A 25,631-nucleotide genomic window follows, 5' to 3' on the forward strand; every position below is an offset into this window, starting at 1 on the left:
TTGGTTTAGCGGTTAAAGAAAAGTAGCGTGCCAGCCTGCAGTGTTTCGGGTGGAAACGCTTGGTGCGAAAGCTGAGTTTGTATTTATTTGTTTATTTTTTTTCCTTTTTTAGATGTATAATGTGTCCTTCGGATACAGTCACATGTTGCGGAAATAAGAAAATAATCTTTACACGATTAGCATGATGAAGAGGTAATCTAGATGTCACGAGAGATAATGAGTGAAAATAAAGCTTGGAAACTTAGAATTATGGTTGGTTTATTTAGAGACGAAAGGACGTAGTTTGTTGTTTTTAAGCGAAGCGAAATGTCATTCTTAAGTCAAGTTTGGATGACTTCTGCTTGTGCAAATATGCGTAGTCTCATGCATGTGCCTTTGAGTGTTGCTGTCCCGTCTATGTGGCAGCGGCTCTTACACTTCTCTCCCTATCTCACTCTCTCCTCAGCTGACTGAGCAGCGCACCGCTCCGAGGAAGAGAGCCGCCTCTCCTAATCATTATCCCTGCTCTCCAGTCAAGCCCTGCTCCCCCACTGCGCTCTGTCCACCCACCCTGCAGCCCCAAGCGAACGGCAGAGCTCTGCCAGAGGTGGTGGGACTGCAGAGGACCCCCCCTGCCGAGCCCTCCGCTGTGCGTCCCATCCCGCCGGAGGCCCGGCGTCTCATTGTGAACAAAAACGCCGGAGAGACTCTGCTGCAGAGAGCTGCACGGCTGGGCTACGAGGTAATAGGCTTCACTTGAAGTCGTCCCCTCTCCTTATCTCTCGCTTTCTTTCTCACATTTTACGCTGTTCCACTTCGTCTCCTCCAGATCTTCACTCTCGTTTCTTAAACTGAGCTCATTTTCTCCCCCGACTTTGTTCCTGTCTGTGACTCTGGCAGACGTTGCGTGGCTCTTTTAAGAATTCTTCAGATTCCTCTCTTGCATCTCTCCTGTTCTCCCTCTTTCTAGCTCCTTGTGTTTTTCTTTTGTTTTAAATTTTATTTCATCATTTCTCTCTATCTCACCCTTACTCATGATTTTATCTTCGCACGCTCCATCTTTTTGCTCGTACACTCGTTCTCTCTCAGGTTTCCACTCTCTCCCTCCCCCCCTTTCCTCTCAGCGCTCTCTTTCTCTTCCTCTCTTTGTGACTCAGATTGTCGTTGGCACCCCCCCCCCTCCAGAAACCACCTCCTCCTCACCCTTCTCACATGTGCACTCGCTCAAACACACACACCACAGACTCTCTGCCTCCCCTCCTCTCGCTTCGCAACGCTCTCACATCTCATTAATTTTCCGTGAGGCGAAGTGTGACACACACACACACGCAGGCGCGCATGTACGTGCGCAGGCTGCATGAGGGATCACTGGGATCATTACACGGAGACTGATGCTCGCCGCCTCTCTCCGGCATCGGGAGTTTATTTTCCGTCTTTGTGCGTAGCTGCCGATCTTTCGCTCCTAATCCAGATACTCTCATTCTCTGCACACACACAAAAGAAGAAGCGTTTGTGTGTATTCTGCTGAATCGCTCAGCCCCCGTTGCTCTGAAAGCTTTTAATTAAAGTTGGGTGGCCCGCTGTCTTGTTCTCCCGTGCGTTTCCGTTCGCATGCCTAAACGTTTCTCCCTCGATGTTGACAGGTTTTACAAACTGATTTATTGATCCTACTAGTTTTAATACCTCTTGAGCCGTGGACTGCGCGGTATCCCCCTTTATGCTGTCCTAATGTGTGTGTGTGTGTGTGTGTGTGTGTGTGTGTGTGCACATGAACAGCAGATCCTTCCCCTCGGTGTAGCGTTTGTTGTTTATCCTTAAGTTGCTTCACTGTTGTGCGTGTTTGTTGGACGCTTATGATGACGAGGGGAGTGTGTGTCAGGGATTGTGTGCGAGGCTGAATGGGAGAGTGCAAGAGTGTGAATGAGAGGTAAGCACTGGGAGTATAATCGCGTTCTAATGGCCCTCTAATGTGCCGTGGTGACTGTGGTTAGCAGTGGCGGCGGCTGTTTTTCTCCCTGGCTTTCACACACACACATACATGCGCACACACACACACACACGAGGTGCAGCGCAGCAGCAGGGTTCAGTCAGCCGTGCTCGAGAGTAGCTGGCTCGTCTCTCTGATTTATGCGTCTCTCTCGAACGTTTTTTTCCCTCCCTCTCCTCTCCTCTTTTTTTTTCCTTTTTCTTTTTTTTTCATCCCCCTTCACATTTTTTCCCTTCCTGCGCTCCTCGTGTGGAGAGACAAAGAGGGAGGAGGGAGGAGAAAACCTGAGACTACACAAACAAGGCGCTGACCGCTGCGCAAACAACACCGCCAACCACCCCCCCTCACCCACCCCTCGCTCCCTCCCACCCTTTCTTTCTTTCCCTCTCCCTCTCTCAGGAAGCTCGTCTCTCACTGCCTGTGTGTGATAAGCCTGGGGCAGGCCCCTGGGGCTCCCAAGTGCACACACACACACACACACACACACACATGCATACACAAGGATGTGCACAGAGAGACACACCAGTTTAAGTATACTGCCACACACACACACACACACACGCGCACACAAGCCTGTAGCTGCTCAGAGCGCTTGTCTCACGCTGGTGTTTTAGCGCCGCAAGCTCTGGGCTTATCACACACAGGCAGAGAGATACGAGGGCCTGTGAGACAGAGGCACACACACAGCTCACATGCTGATTATGAGCGTGCAAGGAAATATGCACAGAAAAACACCCGCTCTGACCCAGTAAGCACATGCACAAGCATCCCCGACGTGTTCTTCTCCATATGCTGCAGAGAGACGACACGCCACGCTCGCTCGCTGCCGCTGCCGCCGCCGCCGCACACCCACACAGACCTGCGCGCACGCATTCACAAGCACCTCGTGCTTTCACTCGGACGCGCACAAAGTGCGACTCGGAGCCACCACAGAGAAAGGCTGGTTCTTTGCACACGCACAGGTATCCCTTCCTGTTAGACCTGCGCACGCAGAAGGCAGAAGCACCTCATGCGTGTAATCTAGCACACACGCACTGTTCTGTGCTGTTCCCGATGCCCGGCCGGCACTGTGCATATTTCATGTTCATTTAGGTTTGCAATCCGTGCCTCTGCACATGAAAGCCCACTCTCTCTGTCTTTCTTCCTCCCTCACTCCCCTTTTATTCTCCCGCTCTCCCTCGTCTGCCTTGCTCTTCGAACATTTGAAATGGTAATGAGGAGAGATTCTGCGGATGTCTTCATCCCTCTCATGCCGGTGCTCGGGGCCCCTCAGCTCTGCCCATTGAACGCTCAGATAAAGGTGCAGTCTGTCATTTATTCTCCCCCCTCGAAACACTTCTGATTTTTTTTTTTTTTTTTCCTCTCAAATCATAGTGGGATCCAAGAGAAGACTGAAACTGCATTTCATTTAAGTGCCCCGTTGGATCAGCATCTATGATAGCAAAACTTTCAGGGGAATCACTGCCAGTAGATTTGATTAGTTAATGCACGCTACCTTTAAAGATAAACTGACTGATGGCAAAAGTCATGAACGACAGGCTCTAATCTATAAAACAGAGTGCTCATCACACGAGCAGCATCAGCCTGTCCAATTTCATACTTCATGCTTTCCTTGGCTTGAGTCTACACCTCACCTCCAGAGGAATGAATGGTCTGTAGCCCGGTGAGAAGGACCAGTACCAATACAGTCTCCCAACTACCTTCAAATTGATGCTAAGTTGGCTCTTAAGCTAATTAGCCTAAGTTCACACCTATCTGGGCTCTGTGCAGATCCTTCCTCGAATACCAGCTTTCAAAGTGCAGTCCAAAACGAGGAACTCGGTGGATAGTGGAAAATGCACGCACTGCAACTGCAAATGAGCCAGGGTTATAAACCGCTTTGTGTAGCCTGTTCAGAGCGCAGAATATTTAAAGATGATTCAGCAACATGTTCATCATTAAGACTACGAGTCTACATGGAAATGCTTTGTTGTTGGTGTTTTTTTTTTTTGGTACCAGGCTATAAATATATTAATTTCTGCCATAAAGCTGTTTTTTTTTCGCCATGGCAGTCTATGGGATTTGACTCACTTTTGGAGGCTCATGTGGCCAATCAGAGAACTGATTTTGGCACTCTGGCATTTGCTTCCTTTCTTTAACTATATTAGGATTACCTGGTAGCTTAACGGGGTACCTAACAAGCAGGATAGCAGTCAGCAAGCTTACTAGCTCCACAAATGGCTACAAGACCAAGCTTTCACCAGCTCGTATTTTCAAGGGATCTCCGTCGTCTTTGCTGTGCCCCTTTGGTACTCCAACATCCCACCAGAACTGTCAACGACTTCCATAAAACCCCTTGGATGATTAGATTTGTATGTGGCTGATGAGTGTTAATATGCGGAGCAAATTGCTGATTGATAATGATGGCATTTCAGATGAACGAATACACAGAAAACGGATGATTTTTTTTATTTTTTATTTTTCTTAGTGGGGTTGATAGCATTTGAATGTGTCTGTGGTAGATTATTTGATTAACTCTGATCATCAGAGGCTGCGTTCTACTTCCAGCAAAAGGAAGGCTCTTGCACGCCACAAAGGCATACACTCGGTTTTCCACGCGTTTAACTTGCCTGAGCACGCACCAACTTTCCTGCGAATTTAATCACGCAGGCAAAGCCAGTCGTGCATCGACTACACGTGTGATATGCATTCATATACATGCACACATCCTCTGTATGCGGGGACTCGGGAGGCTGTGCTGCAAGGGGTTAAATGTCTGAGTGATGCATTGATTGCAGAGGAGCGCAGGGAAGCATTCTAGAGAGGGAGATTAGAGGACGGAGGGAAAGAGCAAAAGAGAGGAGGGGGGAGGGTTGTCTCATTTTACTGCGGAGGAGTGTGTGTGTGTGTGTGTGTGTGTCTCTGGCGGAAAGCCGGGGCTCTCGTGCTAAGCTCCTCGCTCTCTCCCAGCGATATTAAACACAGCTCCGGAGGTTTAGCGCTGTGCCTCCTCCACAGCCACACGCACACATAAGCTCTACAAAAATACACATGTGGAGACACACGCACACACTTTGGCAAACTGCATATCAACACTCCCTGCCCGTCAGTCTCTAACACTTGCTCTCAGTCACAAATACACACACACACACACACACACACACACGCACAAAGTGAGTGGAATCCCCCAGAGGGGAGCTTCAGCACGGCGCTCCTGAATCTCTCTCCAGCAGGCAAACAGAGTGTTGGCAGCGAGCGGAAAAACCAGCATATTCTAACCCCCCACACTCATTTCTCTTCTTCTTTTGCACTTTCATTTCCTCGCACTTGCTCACTATTTTGTCTCGATCCCGATTTCCGCTTCTCCCTCTTTTCCTCGCTATCGCGCCGTCCTCCCCAGTCGTTCTCAGTATCACTTCTATCGCTGCTACCCCCCCCAGTTTCACACTACCACCCACACACCCCGCCCTTTCATCTCTTGTTATTATCAGCTGTGGCCCAAAGGACGGCCCCAGCAGATTTCATCCACAGATTCATTTATCTGTCATCTGTTGGGGTGTTTGCCTCTCGTCTCTCTCCCGTTTCTCCGTCCTCTGCTCATCCCTCTGTCAGACTGTTTTTTCTCTCCATTGCCTGATTTTTTATTTATTTTTTATTTTTTTATTTCCTCTCTCTCCATCCTCTCCTCACTGAGAGCGAGGGAGTGAGAACGAGATAAACACTTGGACTAGATGGGAGACCAGAATTAGCATAGAAATGGAAGTTGGGAGTCGTTTCCCCGGTTCAGATGAGCAGCTCTCCTCTCCTGAGTACAGAACTGTTTGCAGGACAGGGGTATGAATGTGTCTGGATGACTCTCACTTTCATATACGTATATAAATACATGATAAATGATTAAAAAATGTGGGATTTTGTTTGTTTCTTAAAGGGTTCCCTTAGTCCCACATTAAACTGTATATCCACAAACAGCCATAGTGTAGAAACACACTTGTCCAACTTTGACAAACCCTGTATAGATGCACTGCCAGGCAGCTTTCTCTCTCTGTTTCCTCTCTGTTTAATAGCAGCAGACGCTCCTCCAGTCTAATAAAAAAAAAAGTCTGACTACTTAGTGCTGGACAGGCAACTGTCACCGCCTTAGACCAGAGAAAATGCTTCCAGCTCTTGAGCGCCTCTATCAAATCTCTTTGTTCCGCTTCCATTATGCTGTGTTCAGAGCCCAGCCATTGTAACTGGCTGCCACGGTGGCGTCCAGTCCCAGCCATGACACACACACACACACACACACACACACACACACACACACGTACGAGCGCAGTCTGGCAGGCAACATACAGTTGAGTCACTCTTGGTCTCCTCAATGTGTTTGGCGCCAGCTCTAGTATTATGGAGCATTTGCGAAGGCCTGTGCATGTTTGTCCGGCACAGGAACACACTCAGTTCCTCATTTCCCTAATTTTTCTCCCACAGGAACTGTAAAGGGAAGTACTGTTTGCATATGCGTCTGCTCCATGTGACTCGTGTGTTTGGTCTTGCAGCACTTGGTTCGTCATCAGACATTTAAAAAAACACACAAAAAAAAACAGTCCTTAACCCTGCTCTCCCTCTGTTTGCTCTGTTCTTTTTCTGCTTTAGGAGGTGGTGCTGTACTGTCTGGAGAACAGAGTCTGTGAGGTGAATCACAGAGACTACGCTGGCTACTGTGCTCTTCACGAGGCGTGCGCCCGTGGCTGGCTCAGCATAGTCCAGCACCTGCTGGATTATGGGGCTGACATCAACTGCAGCGCACAGGATGGCACCAGGTAAACAGGCGTTCATACGCACACATAAACCCAAGCTTGCATAGACTCCCTCCTTTGCACAGTGCAAACATGATGCCATTTATTTATTTTTCTCCGTCCAATAAGGCGAGCCAAAGTCATCAAAGCTGTGACCGGGGGTGAGCTTGCTCATAACGGCATTTCTAGGATTTAGTGAACATGTAGTTTTTAAAGTTTCCCCCAAGTGGCAAATAATGCTATTTAAATGACCTCATGCAACGCGCTAATTCTCATCAGTTGCCACCAAAGCGTGCGTACACAGATTTAAACTTGCCACTGAATAGAAAACCGAGTTTGGGAAGCAAACTAGATTTGAAAGAAGCACAAGATTTGGTTCTATATCTGATCCCCCTTTAACCTGTGCTCTTTTGTGTTTCCAGGCCGATCCACGATGCTGTGGAGAATGACCACCTGGATGTGGTGAGAGTCCTGCTGTCTTATGGAGCCGACCCCACTCTGGCCACGTACTCTGGCCGTGGCCTCCTGAAAATGACCCACAGCGACGGCATGGAGCGGTTCCTCTCTGGTAAATCTGATTTCCAACATACCAAAGTTGCAGTTAGCTCTGTGTTTGATTTTTCAGTGGAAAAACTGTGGCTTTTTTGTTCTTTTTTTCAAGGTTTATAGGTAGTAATACATTAGGATGCTAGATATTCTAGGAAAAAATGGACTGCACGCCATGCACGTGTAGATTTTTGGCCTGATTGTGTTAAGTGTTAAGAAAAATGACTTCCAAACAGCAGGCCCACAGAGAGTTGCACACCATGTGCTCATGGGCAAGTTTAATTCTGTAAATTGTAAAAAAAAACAAAAAAAAACAACAAATCCCCACACAAAATGAAATACACAGTTTGGAATCTACAAGCCAGAATATAATTAGGGTTATTAATGCCTTCAACTGACCTACTGGCAGCAATTTTCTGGATGGATGAAATGGATTGGGGAAAAAAAGGGCATATAAAAATAATAAAGCACCCTTTGAATACAGATCATAAAATGACAAATGCTAGAAAAGGGGGTGACAGGCCAACGAGGCACACCAGAGAGTAGACCTCAAGGTTAGGGCAGGGTAAACTGTTCAGAAGATTGGTCACCAACCCAGTTCCCAAAAGCCCCCATCTTGGCTCATTCACTGTTTGCTGTTCTTTCAATGCTCTGACCTCTGTGCAGCATTCCTGGCATGAGTCCCGCTCTGTAAATCCTCATCCTCCGCCTCTGAGCAACAGCTCGACATGTCCATCTCTGTCATCCCATCTCCCCTCCGGTGCCCTCCCACACTCCTCTTCCCCTCCCTCGGCCACCTGTTAGATAGGGAGTCTCAGCCCGCCGGGGTGCGGGCTGCTGCTGCTTCTGAGCTCCTCTATCTGGTTACTAAGCAACGGCGACTGTGTTTGCTCAACGTACGTGCGGAAAAAGGGGCTTCGCTTCTGCCGGAGAGTCTGCTTTCATATGCGAGCTCTTGTCGTTTCACAAGGCTGCCACGTTGGAGTCTGACATGGTCTGTGTTTGGAGCATGTGTGCTGCGAGAGCGCTTGTCTGGATGTTTGTAGTTGAGTTGAGTCAACATGAGTCTGTATACAGAAGGAGAGGGAAATGAAAGCCCTCACAGGCACACACTTCCTCTGTAGCCAGCTGCCTTATATTACCTGAGCACCTAACTATCGCGTGAGAGAAAGCAGAGGCTCGTACTGGGAGGAATGATCGTCGGAACGAGGGTGAAAATGAACAGGTGGCAGAGGGAGGTTTTGCACGCAGACAACTGGAAAGATGGTGTTGAATTTTGAATGGAGCGTGGACGGATAGATCGATGTCGGGAGAGAGATGGAGCACCGGAGAAAATGAGCGAGCGCGAGCGATTGCTGCCCTCCCTCCACCTGGTCCCACTCATCTGGAGGCCATTAATCCCTCCAAACACACGCCAGACGCCCCACGCCTCAGCACTGGCACAAAGCCCAGCTCTCACTCTGCAAATGTGCGCGTGTGCGTGCGCGCGTGCCGAATTCACACTCCGCGCCGGCTGTGTGTGCTGATGCAGCTCTCTCTGCTTGTTTGTTCCCAGCTCGCTCTCGCCCTGCGTGTGTATGTGTGTGCGCGCACTCGGCGACTGTGTGTGGTTCTTGTTTGATTCCTGGCAGCCGTCTGTGGCCCGGCTCTAAACTGAGCCAGTTCAAACCCAGCGGAGACAGCCACTCTCCTCCCCCGCTGTACAGCCGCTGGCCTCTGACCACCACCCCCCACCACCCCCCCTTTTTCCTCCCCCAGACACATTTGCTCTGTTTGTTTCTCTTTTCTCTCCTCTGACACTCCCCCTCCTCCCCCTCCTCTTCTTCTTCTTTTTTTTTTTTTTTACTGTGCTCTTTATCCATTTTTCTGCTGTAGCCTCCAAGGGCAATTGTATTTGCCTCGTTGCCTGTCCCCGGGGCTCTGGCTCTTGAATAACAGGCTTCGCCTCTCTCCTCTCTCCACAGATTATTTTGCTGACCTTCAGGGCCGCTCAGATGACGACCCAGGGCTTTATTGGGAATTCTATGGCAGCGCTGTGTGCGGTGAGTACTGATCAGCACTCTGTGTGTGTCCTGTAATGCTTACAAGATCTTTATTTTTAAATATCATCCGAGTCAGTACATCCCCTCCTTTAATCAAGGCAGATTTATGATGGTGTTGACTCTTTCTGTGTCAGAGTCTAGCGAAGAAGGCGGCATTTATGACATCCTGGCAGACCCCCCAGGCCCAGACGACGAGGAAGAGGATGATAAAAGGGAGTTGTTTGAGTTTGAGTTCTCTGACCGACCCCTGCTGCCCTGCTACAACATCCAGGTGTCCCTGTCCCAGGGGTGAGCTTTGATCTCAGGAGCAGACACGTTTTTCTAAATTCTTTTCGCTTCAGCCGGTCTCATTTCTCAGCACTTGTCCTCCTTTCAGACCGAGGAACTGGCTGCTGCTGTCCGACGTGCTGCGGCGGCTGCGGATGTCGGCTCGCGGGTTCCGACAAGCCTTCCCCCACATGGAGGTGGTGACGGTGGCGGAGGCGGAGTTCTACCGGCAAGCATCTCTGTCGCAGCTCTTCTCTTGCCCCGAGGAGCTGGAAGGCTTCCACCCAGACAGCAAGGAGCTGCTGGACTTGGTGGAAGACAGCGCGGAGCTGGCCGCTCTGCTGGGCTCAACACTGGAGTGTCTGGACGACCGCTGGGACCACCCAGGCGACAAACTTAAAGACAAAATCAAGGCAGTTGGCAAGTTAGGCTCATCCTGACCCTTTGACCTGCCGAACTCTGACCTTGTTCTTTACCGACTAGAGTTTGCTTTAGAACCAACCAGAGGTTACGATGACATGCCTTAGCCTGACCCTTAGTTCCTGCGCTTCGGCCCTTCTCTGGACCGGCACTGGTGAACTGTACAGATGGACTGACCCTACTGGCTGACCGGGCTGCTGAAACATTTCCCTCCGTTAACTGAGGATCAACACATTTATGACTCAAGAGACTTAATGATGGTCTTATTTTTATAAATTAATATATGTATAAATAAAAAAAATATATATATACGGTCTATATAATATCAAGAGAGTTTTTTTTGTTTTGTTTTTGTTTGTTTTTTTCCTTTTTTGAGATGTTGCTTACGACTCCACAAAGATTTTGTATGGCAACAGAGTGCAGTCGTGTTGTCAGCGATTAGATGGAGTGTGTGAGCCCGCAGCACATTGTGCATGTGTGTAGCTGTACAGAATAGTACTGAGGCTGTGCTATTGAATGTGGTATTTGTGTTTATAGGAAGCACATGATGTTCCTTTTTTTTTCCTTTTCTCTCTCTCTCCTCGCTCGCTTGAGCCTCAGGGGCTATTTTGTTATATTTCTTTTTATTGTTTTATTTTTTTATTTTCAAGTTTTGCTTCCTGTTCAGTCTGTAATTTAACATGCAAAACGGCAATGTTGTTTATATAATAAAGTTTTAAGATGATGTTGATATTCACCCTGCGGCACAGAGCTTGTATATAACGAGGAGGCTTCTGCAGTAAAGTAATTTTTTGGTGTGTTAATTTTTGTTTTAACTTTGTAATTAAACTATCTCATAATTTGTATTTATATTTTACAAAAGAAGTTGCTTTAAAATAAATATACAAACTGCAAGATGAATAAAGTCTTCTGCTGCTTATTGTGTCGCTAAGTGATTTCAAGTCTGAGATTTCGAGTTTCGAGAGTGTGCCAAACCGGTTTAATTGACTAATTATCGCGTATTTGAACGCGGTCCTGCATTGCCATCTCTTGGAAAGAATTGGTATCGTAGGTGTCGAGCAATTTACTGCTGCAGCCCCGAGAGAAGAAGCCGCCAACTCCAACTTCGCCACTGAAAAGTTAGTGGTCCGCAGCGCCATCTTGTGTACAAAACTGCAAACTACATCTAATGTTGCTGAAGTTCAAATGGCTGTTGATGGGTAATACACTGGCAGAAAAACACTATTTAAACCTGTCAAACCAAAATGATTAATATTTATAATTATTTGCTTACATCAATGCCAGATTAACAATAAAACCTTGGAATGTGTGTCAAAGTTTGAGTAAACGCACTATTTGATGAAGTTCTTGGCTAAAATAAGGATGTTAATCATCTAATCTCACTGCCACGTTTTATATTTTCCTCTTGCTATGAACCAAGAAAAGCATCAGTGACTTGTTTCGTCCGTAAACCGCTTTTTGGGATCCCCGTCTCTATAAGAGTTTGGGAGGGTGTAATAAATGTAAATCGATATGAAATTCAGGAATGTACAAAACATTTAAACCCGATAAGTGATTAGTACACGTCAAACGCCAAAACCTGTTTTCAGAATTTGATAACAGCCACATGCTTCCAAAGTTGGAACAGGGGTATCAAAAGACTTGAAAGGCTGTTTTATGCTGAATAAAATGATTTGGTGGAACAGAACCTTTAAGGTTAATTGACAATGGGTTGTTAAAATTGTTGGGTATGAAGAAGATGGAATCTCAGAAGAGCCAAGTCATTAAAAATTGTGTTCATCAACATAATACTTCATCATCTGCAATCTAAAACATGATTCAGAGACCTGGAGAATCGGATAGAAATCTCTGCAAGCACTGAGAACCAACTTTGAATGGCTTTGATCTTCTGGCCCTCAGGCAGCCCTGCTTTAAGAGCAGAGCTGATTCTGTGGTGGCAGTTACCACTGGACTGGTGAACACCTCTTAAAGCCATCATCAGAAAACACAGTTTTCAACCCCAAATAAAAAATGTTCCTGTGAAAACAGAAAAGCGCTGCGATTCCTCACATTTGCATTTATTTTCATTTAATCGCTGACAGCATTAACACAAGGCGTTTCACGTTTTTTTCCTTTTCAACTTCTTTATCTAATGCACGTTTGTTTTGCACTTTGCCTGCAATGCATAGAAAAATTCATAGATAAAGAATTAGATGGAGGAAATCTAGGGGCTGTGAGGTGGTGGAAGAAAAACCGATGTTACCTGGAACCAGTGATGTCAGGAGGTGATTGTAATGTTGACTCAGTATTCATTATTTGCAGATGCAAATTAAGACTCTACCATGCAAAGAAAAAGGGGAATAAAAAGATGATTAAAACATTAAAATTGACATCAATTTCAAAGCATTTGAGTGTTGTTAAAAGAAGCAGTGATGTAACATAATGACAAACATGTCCCTGTCTTTGCTATCAGAACCATGTTGCTGATATAGTTTAAATTCAAAATTAGCATATGTTCTTAATTGATAACAATATATTTATATTTTAAAAAAAGCTTCCAAATGTTTGGGAAATCACAGTGTTCTGCGTTTTATTGTACAACACAATTGCCACACGCTCCTGTCCTGCTGCCACAAATACTATCGCACAAACCTGCTCATATAATCCCGACACATTTGCTACAAATGCTATTGCGGCTCATGTTGAAATGATTACATCTCAGTAAGAAGCAAAGGTTTGCGGCTTAGAGACAGACACATTTTTTGACATTTTCTCCTTCTTTCAGAGATTCCTGTGACTTTCTCAACAGACAGTTCTCACAGAGTGTGCCGCTTGCTTCAAAGTCTGGGGGAACTGGCTGGTATTTAAGGCTTTAAGCAAATTATAATGTGAGCTGGGACTGGATGCATTCAGTGATGTTTGGTGCTGCTCACAGAACTACCTTGATAACCCAGAGTGGATTTATCCAACAATTATTTGCCACACAACTTGAGGAGTCTTTTCTTTCTCTCTCCTATGAATGCCTCCAATCAGTTACTGAATATCTGGATTGAAAGCTGCTGCAGACAAAAGCAACAATCTGTGAGGCTGTGAGGAATGTACTGAAGTCGCTCAAACAAAGCACTTGAGAGTTCAGCCAACTGCTTTGTGCTTGCAAAGTGTTTGCAAAAAGATCCATTTCAATCTGCAAATGCAGAAAAACTCTTCTTTGGCGAGCTACAAGCTAAGATTAAAGAGGGACATGGGCAGCCCAACCTCTTCAGGTCATAAATAAACCTGTAGAGAAACACTGGGTGACATGGTTCAAGAGAGCTCTGTGGGATGAGGTCTGAGATTTCCACATACAGAGGGGAGGTGGTCTGCTGCACGTATCCAGGTAAAGGTGACTAGTATCAGCTGTCAGAGGCGGTCAGACAGCCGACTGAGATGCTGAAAAAGAAGCTGGTTTTCCGAGCCCAATCTGTGAAGTCGTTCCCTGAGGCAAAAGGTGCAAGAGGGCTACATTCAGCGTGGAATACGCCATTCTGGCTGAATTCTGTCTCTTGTGAATAGCAGCATTTAATTACAGATTTAACGACTTGCCTTTGAACATAACCAGCTATTATGGTTTATGAATGGACGTCATCTAAGTGAAAAAGAGGTGTAGATATCACACGGGGATTGCAGTGTATGGCCACCTACTTTAAAGAAAGAGGCTTTTCCCTCTTAAGTGTTGAAGAAATCATGGAAAAATTATTGCTCGTGCAAACCTCCATTTGGGAGTTAGTGTACGATTCAATGAGATTTTCATAATCATTCATTCGGTCTGGAAAGATGTTAAAGTTATGCCGAACATTTTATGATTTCTATTGAATGTTGTGGGAAATACATTAGATATGTACTGAAGTGTCTCAGGGCCATCAGAGCTTATCAGAACAATATTTTCAATCACACAAGTGCTGTTGAAAGGCAGCTTTTTTCTTTGTGTGCCAACCGGTTTTGACTATTTCAGAGCAGCCCTCTCCAACTGAGACAGAGCTCAAGAAGAAGCTGTATTTAACTTTGTCGTTCTCAAACTGCGAGCTTCTTGACATCCTGCTGAGTGAGGGTGACAGATTTGGTCATGTTCCCATTGCTGTCTACCATGGATGTCTTTATTTTCCGCAGTATTTCTAGTCTTAGGTTTTCTTCTTTTGTAACTGTCAGGTGAATTGAAAAATCGCATACTTGCGCGAAAAAGGTTCTGTTGTGTTTTGTAGGTTCTCCCTTTGCCTGTAAATGATTTTTAATCAATTTCCAACTGAGAGAAAATAAATGTGGCTGCATAAAAGCTAGAAAGTAATCTCCAGAGGAACAGCATGAGAGATGTGTGGCCGTGGATGAAAAAGACCACAGGCTTTAAGATAATAGAAGATCAGGCTGATGGAAGTCTGGACAGAGTCAATGAGCTCAACATATATTTCAGTAGCTCAGTTCAGATCAACACTCGGCATGCTCCACCCTTGCCTCCAGCAACACATCCTCCTTTACACACCTTCATCATGTCACTCTCTACCTCAGTCAGGGATCTTAACACAGCCTCACCAACCTCTTCCCCCAACATTGGGACTCACCGAAACCTCCTCTATACCTCCACCCTTTCTATCTCCTGCGGTCAGGTTAAGAGGCAGCTGGAGAGACTGAACTAGATAACAATACATACCGGAAGCCGTACAGAGTGTTTCAAATAAATAGATAAATACTGCAACGATATGATTTCCCTTCAGGATAAATAGTGTTTACTTTTTTTTTTGTGATTTCATAAAAGACAAAAGAAGACTTTATCTTCTGTCTCTGAAAATAATGGGGAAAAAAATATGCTAAAACAGCTGAGTGACATTTTATTGGGCAAATCAAAGTTTAAGTGTGTCAACATGGACTGTCATTGACTGACCCAGCAAGGTGTGGTTAAACATGAAATCACAAAACATCAGTTCAAATAATATACCACACCCAGTGTAAAATATAAAGAGGCAGAGATACTGACTCCTATTTTGCAGGAGTCCCCTTTTAGAAAGAATTTATGATTATATTTGCTGTGGACTGATTGATCGTTTAATCCCTTTTTAATGAAATGTCAGAAATATGTTTTTAAAAGTACAAATTTTTCACAGCGGCATCTTCAAATTGCTTTATTGACATCTAGTCCAAAGACAACTTTATTTGTGACTAGATAGGCGGTAGAAGCTGTTTGCTTCTTCGAGGATTAATTACGAATAAAAATGATTGATTTGTGTTTCCAGCTGCAGTCCCAAACTTATAACAAAACCAAGAACACTACAAAATACACCTTAAAAAAAGCTGAAATCAATAGGGTTGCCACAATATCAAGTTTTTCACCAAACTAATATTGTGTCCAAAGCAGTTTACAAAAGAAATTGAGATATCTATTGTGAATAAAAATAACAACAGTAACTGTATCAGTCAAATTCCTCTTTGTTTATTGTGTTAGTGCAGGGAGGTGGGGATATAATCTATTAATGCAAATGCACAACAGTGTAAAGGCAGGTAGGTTACGGTTACTGGAAAACCAAAAAGCCAACCAGATGAGCCAAACATCTTCCATATTTACACTGTCAGCTGAATATTAGTCAAAATGTCACTGAATTTATCACGAAAGCAAGATCAGCGTTTCACTTTATGAATATCAGTTCTCTGTCATGCTCCTAACACCCCAGATATTTACACAAGTCTCACAAAGATTAAGTTAGAGCTCTTGAATAATATTTCGTGGTTGAGTGAGAGAAAACATTTCATTTGGAGTCTTTAAAATAAAATAGAAAAGGGTGACTAACCGAGATCGAATATATCTTGGTGGAATGGAAACGGTCCCATCTGAGTTTTATATCTGGCATTTGATCTTTTTTGATAGAAGTGTTTCTGTTTTAGCTGATCTGATCCCATATGTATTTCATGTTCTTGCTCTGAAGTCTGAAAATTGATTGCTGCTGCTCATCAACAGTGTATGGGGCCTGTACAGTTTGCCTACACTATAGAAGAAACAAGGTTTGCCTATAGTATGGTGCATATGATACTAATAAGGATTGTGATCCGTTTCGTGAACAAGAGGAAGTGTTGTGTTTGAACTACAGAGCCGAGGAGGGAAAGAAACATTTTTGTACGAAAAAACAGCAAAATAGACACATATAAATACTCAGATGAGACATTTGTACAAGATGTACACGAAGAAAAAAGGACAAACTTGATCACAATTGTAAACCCTTTGCAAAGTTCTCAACAGATACCCTTTGAGTCAAACTGTATCAACACAGTTAATGAAACAGTTGTTTCAGATGTGGGCGGAGATTTTCCGCGTGTTTTAGTTTAAATTGTTGGTTGGAAAAATGCTCTGAGGTATTTTGAATGTTTTCTCTTTCATTTCACTTGATATTATTCTGACAAACGGTGGTAGCTGTTAGCAGGTAGCAGCTCTGTGTCTCTCACTGTCCCGTCGTGCTTTGCTCTGTCGTGACGTCAGGTCAGCTGACCACTGCTGTAGCAAGGAGAAAGATGTCGCTGACGAAGTGCTTGAGGATGGAGGCTGTTTTTTCCGTCGCGTTTGTCCTCTGCTTGCTTGTCAGAACCGGTAAGAGAAGGCTAACGTTTGAGAGCAGTTATTCACTTTTTGTACCGCTTTTGTTTGGTTTAATCATAACGCGACAGCGTCGTGCTTGAACTGAATCTGTCAATGACAGGTCCCAAATGAATCCAGGAACATCGTTAGCGTTTTCGTGTAGCTTACTTTGTCAAGTCTCGTTATGTCGCAAGAATATGGATTGGGATGTGTAAAAAATCTGTCTACAGTCCAGGTGATTTGAATAATGAATCAGCTTGGATGTTAACAACCTGGTTAACGGCGGCCGAAGATCTTAACGTTAGCTCGTTGCTATCAGTTTCAGCGCATTAGCAATTTTGACGCTAGCAACGAGGAGGATGCGTATGTTTTTTTTATATGTATTGTGGAGAATAAAACGTATTTGAGTGGAATTTATAAGTAGAGTACTTCGTAGTAGCTTGTTACTAATTAGTCTGCGCTGTCATGTGACAGGCCTCTGACTTGTAGTTCCTCTTCAAGATCCATCATCTGCTTTCTGTCACGAGTTTATGACCCCTGTCGAGAAAAAAGAAAAACGTGTATTAAGTTTTAGCATGCTTGAGTGTACTTGCAAGTCAGCCTAATCCTTATGATACTTAAAGTGTGGTAATGATTAGTTAGAACGTGAAGCTTACTATTTTGGAACGACTAGTTCTGTACTAACTAACAAACTACGTACGTAACAAAGAACGTACTTTGTTTTTCAAAGAACACTAAACTTTTATTGCAGAAGTGCCACTAACATGAAGGCAATATGCCTTTTATCATCTTATTCTATTGATAGTATGCTCAATGACGCATGCGCGTTTGTATTACTGACGATTTGTGTTTAATAGTAACTTAGCAACATACTTTGCTGTATAGGTCTAAATGCAAGTATAAGAATTGCATTTAAAATGATGCTCAAATGTAAATTGAAATTTACAAAAAACTAGGAAATTGTAGGAAATGGGGTTAGGAAATTATAAATCTTGTAAACCCCTCTTCATTAGGGACTCGGATGTAATTGGCCAGTTGACTTGAAAGCTGTTGCATGGACAGATGGGGCTTGTCCCTTTATTTCCTCATGTGGGACTCATTATGGGAGGGAAAAAAAACAAAACTTTTTTTTCCCTTCCCTTTGCTTAAGAGCACATATTTGAGTGTCTGAAGTCACCACCAATGTAAAAGCTTAATTTTACCTTACTTAATTTTACCCCCCCCCCCCCTTCAGATTTGCACGGATAAGCCGTGTCTCTCTGAAGAATTGAAGTAGGGCTTCCGCAACGAGAGTGGGTGTTCTTCAGTCACAAGATGTAATAGGCCAATTATACTTAAAGCTTGCGTATACCATTATCGTCATCGTAGTGCTGAGAGACCCTCTGAGACTTTTTTCTCCCCAAAGGAACATCTGAGGACAAATCTGGAGACTTTTAGGTTGAAATGATGGAAATTCTTACTGTGACCGCCATGTGCACTGTTACTGGAATGTCATGCACTGCTGTGTCTGAAATATCCCTGCCTCTATTCATATTTCTCTTTAAAATCGCACTTGTTTCATACTACTGCCAGTGTTTGGCACACTTGTCATGACGTTTTTTTTTTTTTGTTACCACCTGGTGCATACATTTCTCACTTGAGAAACTGTGTAGTCAAAGTCATTGCAAGCTATAGCTAGTTGTTTCAAACCCAGTGCTGAATATTATTGAGGATGCTTTTTAACATATTAAGTACGCATTTCGCATAGCTTCTGAACACACTTTTTCTCTGTGAGGTTGTGAAAATAATAGTTTTCTTCTTATATGAAAGGGAGTTTTGCTTGGATTGACAGTCCTCTCATTTGTCCCACAGGTGTCCATGGCGACAGCTTGACTGTGCTGCAGGCCCCCGAGTTTGTGTCCTTCCAGAAGGGCGACTGGCCTATATCAGGAGAGAAGATTCCTGACCTGGTGGCTCTAACCATGGGCTTCTCTGTCCTGGAGGTTCTTTATTTTTATTTATTTTTTATGATAATGCTCCAAAATTTTACGACACCTCTTGTTTATAGAAGTAGTTTAAAACTGTGGTTAGTCTAATATTTGCAGTGCGTTTGTTTTTTTTACTTGCACAGGATCTGTCCTGGCCAGGCCTGCAGGCTGGCCCGTTATTTCAGCGGCCCCGGGCTAATGTGCTGGTGGTGGTGAGAGGAGTCGATAGCCTCTCCCTAACTCAGAGTGTGGCTTCCTACCCCCTGGAGAACGTGAGTCCCACAGTTTTGTACATCTTGAATAGATGAAAAATGACGATGTAATATGTTGGCTTACTTTGTCTTTGGGTTGCTTTCTTTCTTCCAGCCGGTGCCCTTCACCCTGGATAGTGTTGCAGAGACTGTACACTCTTTGTTTTCCGAGTACACCCCTGTAGTGCTGCAGCTGGCCCCCAGTGAGGAGGTACAGAAATTCTGCTAACACAGGACAGAGAACAACGAGCATCTGTGACAGCACTATAAAGACACTTCCCCTGTTACATTGTTGACCTGTTGTTATATCTCTCAGCGGCTCTATATGCTTGGCAAGGCCAATGCTGTGTTTGAGGACCTACCGGTCACCTTGCAGCAAATCCGCGCTCGTCTGTCCCAGGACGGCTCAGTGCTGACTTCTCTTCCCCTCAACTCCCTCAGCAGAAATTCCGAGGTTAGTTGCTAACACCAGAGCACCGAGGTTTAGCTTTAATTGGTCTTTCAGATGTTTATAAAGCAAAATCCCTCTTTATCTTTTCTTTTAATCTTTCTTCTTTTCTTTTTTTTATTACAGGCTGATTTGCTCTTCCTGTCTGAGGTCCAAGTACTGCATGATATCACAGCTCTGGTAAGCTGCCACAGCCAGTTGACGCCATTTTTTTTCCCCCCTCCTGACAAAGAAAGTAATAAACCAGGTTTGACTTAAAAGTCCATGTCATCTTCCCCTTTTCCTACAGCTGCAGAGGCACAGACACTTGGCTAAGGACTACTCACCCGACCTTTACTCCTTAGAGCTGTCTGGCTTGGAGGAGCTCAGTCGAATTTATGGCAAAGACTCTCCTCAGTACCGCGATGCCACAGCCATTCTTGCTTCTGTCCTTCAGAAGGTAAGCAGGAGATGAGAAGGTGTGATACAGCTCCAAAGCCTTGAATTTAACCTCCTTTTCAGTGATAACAAATAACTTTTTTTTTATTATTGTAGTTTGGAGAGGATTTGTACCGTCTCTATGGCAACAGGGCTGTGGTGGAGGTTGTTACAGTGAAGACCTTTGAAGCTCCTTTGACAAGGAAGTCCCGTTCCATCCTGGAATCTAAACAGATTGTAAGTCTAGTGCAGTTTTGGTTTCGTGCCAACAGAAAAATTCTCCCACCAGAAGTTTTAAAAAGGTGTCCAACTGTCCGTATCAGTACAGTCATCTGAGTCATGTGGGAATTGTTGCCGTGGTGCTTGTCCGCAGCAGTATGACTAGGTCGGACCGAGTAAGATGCGAATCACTTCAACATGGCACAAGTCTGAAGCCTTTGCTGATGTTATCAATATTTTCAACTCCTCCCATCTGCCGCCATTTCGTTTGGGGGACATGTATGACAACGGTGTGGCTTCTCTTCTGTGTAACAGCGGTCACTGCGTGGACACACACACACACACAAATCTAATTGGTCTGACATTTATACCAACTATGCTCTTTACCGTTGTTCTATTAAACCCTCGCAAGTATAACAGCAACTGTTCGTGTGCAAAATTGACATTTTCAGCTCCATCCATCCACCGCACCTGCGTTTTCTACAGGCACTGTGCAGTTCGCACACTTGTGAACATTATGATATGACATTCCTATTAAAACTGTGACTTTGTTTAGACCAGTGTTTCTCAATCCTGGTCCTCAAGGCACCCCGCCCTGCATGTTTTGCATGTTGTCCATGTTTCCCTGCTCCAGCACACCTGATTCAAATGAATGGGTCAGGTCTTTAAGCTCTGCCGAAGGCTGAGGACGACCCGTTCATTTGAATCACATGCAGGGCGGTGTGCCTTGAGGACCAGGATTGAGAAACACTGGTTTAGACTGTAATGGCATCCCTCACTTTATGTACTGTTCAGTCTCATGTGACTGAAGATTATTGCGTGCGCAGCGCTGCTTTCTGCTTCTTTTTCGCTGCCATTTCTTGAATGAAGGGTGATGAACATGAGAGGAGGACGAACCAACGACTGAATGTTGAAGGTTAACAGATTGTCAGTGTTACATATCTCATGTGAAAGAGGCTTAAGTTGCCATTAGATGCTTTTAAACCCCTTGAATTTGGTTGATGACATCACAGACGTATGTTCTTTAGTTATGTTTAGACTGCAGAATTATTTTGGTGGTCAGGCTCTTGTTTCTTTTTTTCAGAGTAACCCGGGCAGCCCGTACAACCTGGCCTACAAGTACAACTTTCAATACGCCGTGATCTTCAACATCGTGCTGTGGCTGATGATCGCTCTGGTCCTCGCCGTCATCGTCATAGCCTACAACCTGTGGAACATGGACCCAGGATATGACAGCATCATTTATAGGATGACCAATCAGAAGATCCGGATGGACTGAAGTCCCGACCATCAACTCTCCCGTCGAGCCCTTTTAGTGAATGTTTGTGTTTTGTGTAAGGTGTTGTGATGTAAAAACAAACGGAGAAAAAAAAAAAAAGTGAGTTTGAGAGGAGGAAGAGCACAGTACGGACACGGTAACATCGACACGGTAATGGACAAAAATATCTTAGCATTACTGTGTTGGTCCTTAAGGGAGACATATTATGCTGATTTATTATTGTTTTTTTCACGAGCTGACAGTTTACTGAGGTCTTAATGAAATGTCTGTGACATCTCCAGGCAGCTCCTGTGCGATCCATTCATTTACATTTGTGTTCAGGGGGGCTATTTTAGGGCCATGGGGTGACCCACTTGACTTCAATCTTCCCCTCTGTTCCTCAGGTACTGATATAGTTAATAGCCAGAGAGCTCAGAGTACACGACCTACTTGAATAACCCTCATCTGCAGTTTGGCAGTTACCGCTCAGATCTTGTTTTGTAACTACTCTGGGCTGCCATTTAGCTCCATTCCTCTTGAGTTTGGTTTTTAGCGGCTAACATTGATAAAAGTTGCTTATATGGGCAATATTTTTTTTGTTTTTTTTGTGATGTTATTGCTGCTGAACTGGTGATACATTTGAGTTCAAATGGAAAATTGGAATTTTTATCTTTCTGACCAGTGAAAAGATCAAAGAACGACGTTTAGAAGAGCTAAAATGGTAGTACAGTGGTATTAGCTCATTATTTTCGTTAAGTTAACAACTGTGCATCTAGTTATAAGATTTTATTCTAAAAGTGATGCAAGTTTCAACTTCTGAGGTACAGCGAATGCAGCATCAAATGAAGTTGAAGCTAAGAGGAGATAGAGGAGGTAGGATAAGAGAGACAGAAGTTTCCACTGCAAATCTGGACAGCTCATTGACACATTTTCAGATATATGGGAAAGCGGTTTTAAATTAGGTGCCAGGGTTTAAACGTATGCTCTCGAGTACAGAAAAGGGACAAATCCGTAATATGTCCCCTTTAAGCTTGACTACTCCATACGTACTCCATCCTCATCTGGAGTACGTAATGAACAAAATTCAGACTTCCTCCCTTCAACTTCACGGCTCGCATCATTCCCTACAACTTCAACTCCTCACTAACTGTTTCGCCCCCCTCCCCCCACTGTTGATTGCAACTGTATTTTTTATTGTAAAAAGAATGTTATGAAAGAATATGATCCGTCTGGGTTCATACTTGTGCTTGTTTTGCTGTGTGAGAACCGTTTTAAGTTAAATTAAATCTATGTGTATATATTGAATAAGCAAATGCAAGTGAAACTGCTGTATTCATATTGTGAGACGATACGTCCAGGTAGGTCTATTCCAAATGATAGATGTTTATTGGGATAAACTGTAAAAAAAGGTTTACCATAATCTTTGTTAAGATTGAAGGAAAACAAATTAAGCTCAGTAAAGAAATTGAATAAATATAATAAATTATTACAGGGATTACCTTGTGTGCTGACTCCGGTAGACCGCAATGTAAAAAGTTATTTTAGGAGTAGGGTTTTCATGGAGATGTACAAATTTCTCATAGCTGTTAAGCAAATGATTGATAAAGTTATTTAATTCCAGTGGAATACAAGCTAAGAAGTCTATTTACAAGTATGAAACTGAAAGCTACTGTTAAGGGATGAGACTGAAGCAAGAATTGTAGGAAGTTATAATAGATAAATCCCAATCGATTGCTAATTAAATGCTTTTTTGTCTGTTAGATAATAAGAAATATTTGAATGAAACTTTTAAGAAAGTGACTCCTCAAGTGTGTCAAGTATACAAATAGTGGAAAAATGAAACACTTTCACCTTTTATTTCTTAGTATAAAAGTATTTCAATCTTAACCAGTGTCTATAAGGAAGTGAACGTGTTTCAAGAAATGCTGGTAAAGTTGTGTTACATGAAAAGAAACCTGTCTTAAAGTTATCACGTCACATTCCACCTCGGGCGTGGCTCATCTCTATCCTCTTAACCTTTATGTTTTCTTTCTCCTCCGTCACGTGTGTATGTGTGTTTTACATTGCGTAACCGCTCGCCCAATCAGAATATAGATCTCAGGTCTAAGTCCCGCCTCTGATGTTATGCGCGGTATGTAATTGGTCGTGCGCTTTTGTAACGTTCCGGTATTAAAGCACGAAGACTGAGGCAGCGGCATCAAGTGAGACAGACTAGATTGTCGAATCTGAGCACGGAAACGAGACAAGATAATGGTGTGACTGCTAATAAAAGGTAAAAATGTTTTTTTTTATTGTGATTCATTTTTGTATTGAACATCACACGTGGCCGTGCAGAGACAGCGTTGTTTGTACTTATCGTTCTATTCTCCCCAGAGGTCTGTTGTGTGAACCGAAACCACAAAAACAGAGTAATTACATTTTCTCAAGTTCTGTTCTGTACTGTATGTTATTATAGATGTTGCTCTTTTGTAATTTTGCTGCATCGCCCATTTTACTTTTGTATGTGTTATTATCTATTAATCAACATATTGTTACATAGAGTACTTAGAACGTGTCCCAGCTATACATATATTCAACGTTAATGTAGCAATAACTGACGTCCAGTAATGTGTTTGTTATTGTGCGTTTGAATATGCTGAATGTGTTCTATACTCTATTTGTTTATTTACTTTTTGAATGTATGTTGTAGTGCACTGTGATAACTTTTATTCACAAATAAATTCAGGTAACCTCTAACGATAGTAGGTATAAGAAGACTTTTGATTTAAAACTGTGGTCATTCTGGTGTTCTAATGACAGCAAGAAAACAGGGTTGGGTTATATGAACAGAGCTTCTAAATATTTGAAAAAAACAAATTGGTTTTGTACCTCCTCACAATGCAGCCACTTATTGTTTGACATTACAGCTGGTGCCTACGTGGTCAGGAAGATCCAGGCTTCCATTTCTGAGGGAGAGAAACTGGAAAAGCCCTTCCTAACACCATGTAGCGCTAAAGGTAAGACTTTGATTACAAATTCCAATAGATAGTCCTCATAGAGGGCAGGATTCTCACCTCATGTCATATAATATTTTGCATAATGTTAAGCCTTCAGAGAATGTGAGACCTTCGTTACTGCTCCCATGGTCACTGTGGAATATGTCAGCAAATTCACGATTTTATGACTTTATTTCGATGCCATCATATTCTGATCCAACAAACCTGTATCACATTTTGTACGTTTACCTGCTCTTATATCAGTGTTCCTAATTTATCTGACCATTACATCATGAAGCATGTCCATGAGATTAGGGGTATTAGAGGTAAAGACAGAGACTACTGGGTTTTTGGTGGAGTGTTAATCTGGATCTGTCATATCTAACTTGGGTTTGCCTTGCAGCTGAAATGAAAGCGGGGCAGAAGTCGCTCGGATCCGCCTCTGCTGCTGCACTGACTCCAGAACCCGATGAAGGTGTTGGTGGAGCAGCAGCCACGGTGACGTCCTCAGCGACAGCTGTGCAGAAATCTGGCTCCTGACGCTAAAGATCTGGCTGGACACTGGGGCTGTGGTCAACTCGATGGCAAAATAAAATTAGTTAAATGTGTATATTTGAAGTACATGAAAAATTATTTAATTGAAAACAAAGTGGTCAATTTTTAATTTTTTTTTTTGGCAAAACAAAACTTTCATTCCAGCATTTGGCAGCATCCAAATTGTAATCAGTTACCAGTGTACAGCTCAGGATGACACACAACATGGCCTTTTTCACATCGTAAGTGTAACAAATAACAAATAATAATAATAATAATCACTTTTCTGGCGTGCTACCCTGTACCGAACAGGACTGTGGTCTAGCACATCTGAATGTAATGAAAACATAAATCTGATCAAGTGTGAATGGATGGTCAAAAACTCTCCCTGTGAGAAAGGTCCTCAATTTATGTACTGCAGTGTTTGAAGGCTGACTCACCAACCTCTCCACCCAGGGGATGAGTGGGCCTGATGTTTCTGTTGTTGCATAAATTAATAAATTAATTTGATAAATAAAATCTGTTTGTGTGGCATTATACTTGCATCTTTTCATGTCAGGTAGGGTAGTAAAAGTGCTATTAGATAATATAACTGTGATGTAAATAAATATAATGAAGTGATTTAGGTTAATATTTTCTTAATAAAAGAAGGTTGCAGCTGCAAAAAAAATAATTTTAAATCCTTTGTAATAATAAGGATTTCTGTATTGCTTCGTCATAAATTGTGTTCAACTGTTTAAAATTTAAAGGAAGACGTGCACTGCTACACATGTAAATTGTGGACTTGGCTTAGTGGCGTTTCCGAGCAAATTGCCTTGTTCAACAAAAGGCCCAAATTTTGTAAATGGCTCAAATGACGAAGCAGAAGTTTTCGCCCCTTCAAACGTTTATTTACAACCCTGTAATTTGCAAATTCAGATATTGATATTCCATAATTTAGCTTACTTTGATATTCAATAATTTTTTAATCTTGTTGTTTTTTACATTGCAAAA

At 43.4% G+C, this 25,631-nt stretch overlaps 2 protein-coding genes across 4 annotated transcripts in view; both read left to right on the top strand.

Moving 5' to 3' along the window:
• bcor (BCL6 corepressor) overlaps positions 1 to 10,902 on the top strand; it is a 30,692-nt gene extending 19,790 nt beyond the window's left edge. For both annotated transcript variants that reach the window (XM_072396664.1, XM_072396665.1), the window contains 6 exons: positions 446 to 721; positions 6,581 to 6,747; positions 7,146 to 7,291; positions 9,234 to 9,311; positions 9,446 to 9,599; positions 9,688 to 10,902. In XM_072396664.1, coding sequence (XP_072252765.1) covers positions 446 to 721; positions 6,581 to 6,747; positions 7,146 to 7,291; positions 9,234 to 9,311; positions 9,446 to 9,599; positions 9,688 to 10,018 — 1,152 coding nt within the window. In that variant the 3' untranslated portion in view covers positions 10,019 to 10,902. The remainder of the gene's footprint in view (positions 1 to 445; positions 722 to 6,580; positions 6,748 to 7,145; positions 7,292 to 9,233; positions 9,312 to 9,445; positions 9,600 to 9,687) is intronic.
• Positions 10,903 to 16,465: 5,563 nt separating this feature from the next.
• Positions 16,466 to 25,157, top strand: atp6ap2 (ATPase H+ transporting accessory protein 2). 2 transcript variants are annotated; one of them, XM_072396655.1, is made up of 11 exons: positions 16,466 to 16,581; positions 18,421 to 18,551; positions 18,680 to 18,808; positions 18,903 to 18,998; positions 19,104 to 19,241; positions 19,362 to 19,415; positions 19,525 to 19,674; positions 19,770 to 19,889; positions 20,956 to 23,401; positions 24,036 to 24,125; positions 24,508 to 25,157. In XM_072396655.1, exons 1-9 carry the CDS (start codon positions 16,506 to 16,508, stop codon positions 21,148 to 21,150), a joined length of 1,089 nt encoding a protein of 362 aa, XP_072252756.1. In that variant the 5' UTR covers positions 16,466 to 16,505; the 3' UTR covers positions 21,151 to 23,401; positions 24,036 to 24,125; positions 24,508 to 25,157. The 2 variants fall into 2 exon arrangements, with proteins under 2 accessions (XP_072252756.1, XP_072252757.1); XM_072396656.1 differs by having other exon boundaries at positions 24,520 to 25,157.
• The last annotated feature ends 474 nt before the right edge of the window (positions 25,158 to 25,631 follow it).

The sequence above is a fragment of the Leuresthes tenuis genome, unplaced genomic scaffold (assembly GCF_036924035.1).
Source record: "Leuresthes tenuis unplaced genomic scaffold, fLeuTen1.0.hap1 SCAF_12, whole genome shotgun sequence".
Taxonomy (NCBI): domain Eukaryota; kingdom Metazoa; phylum Chordata; class Actinopteri; order Atheriniformes; family Atherinopsidae; genus Leuresthes; species Leuresthes tenuis.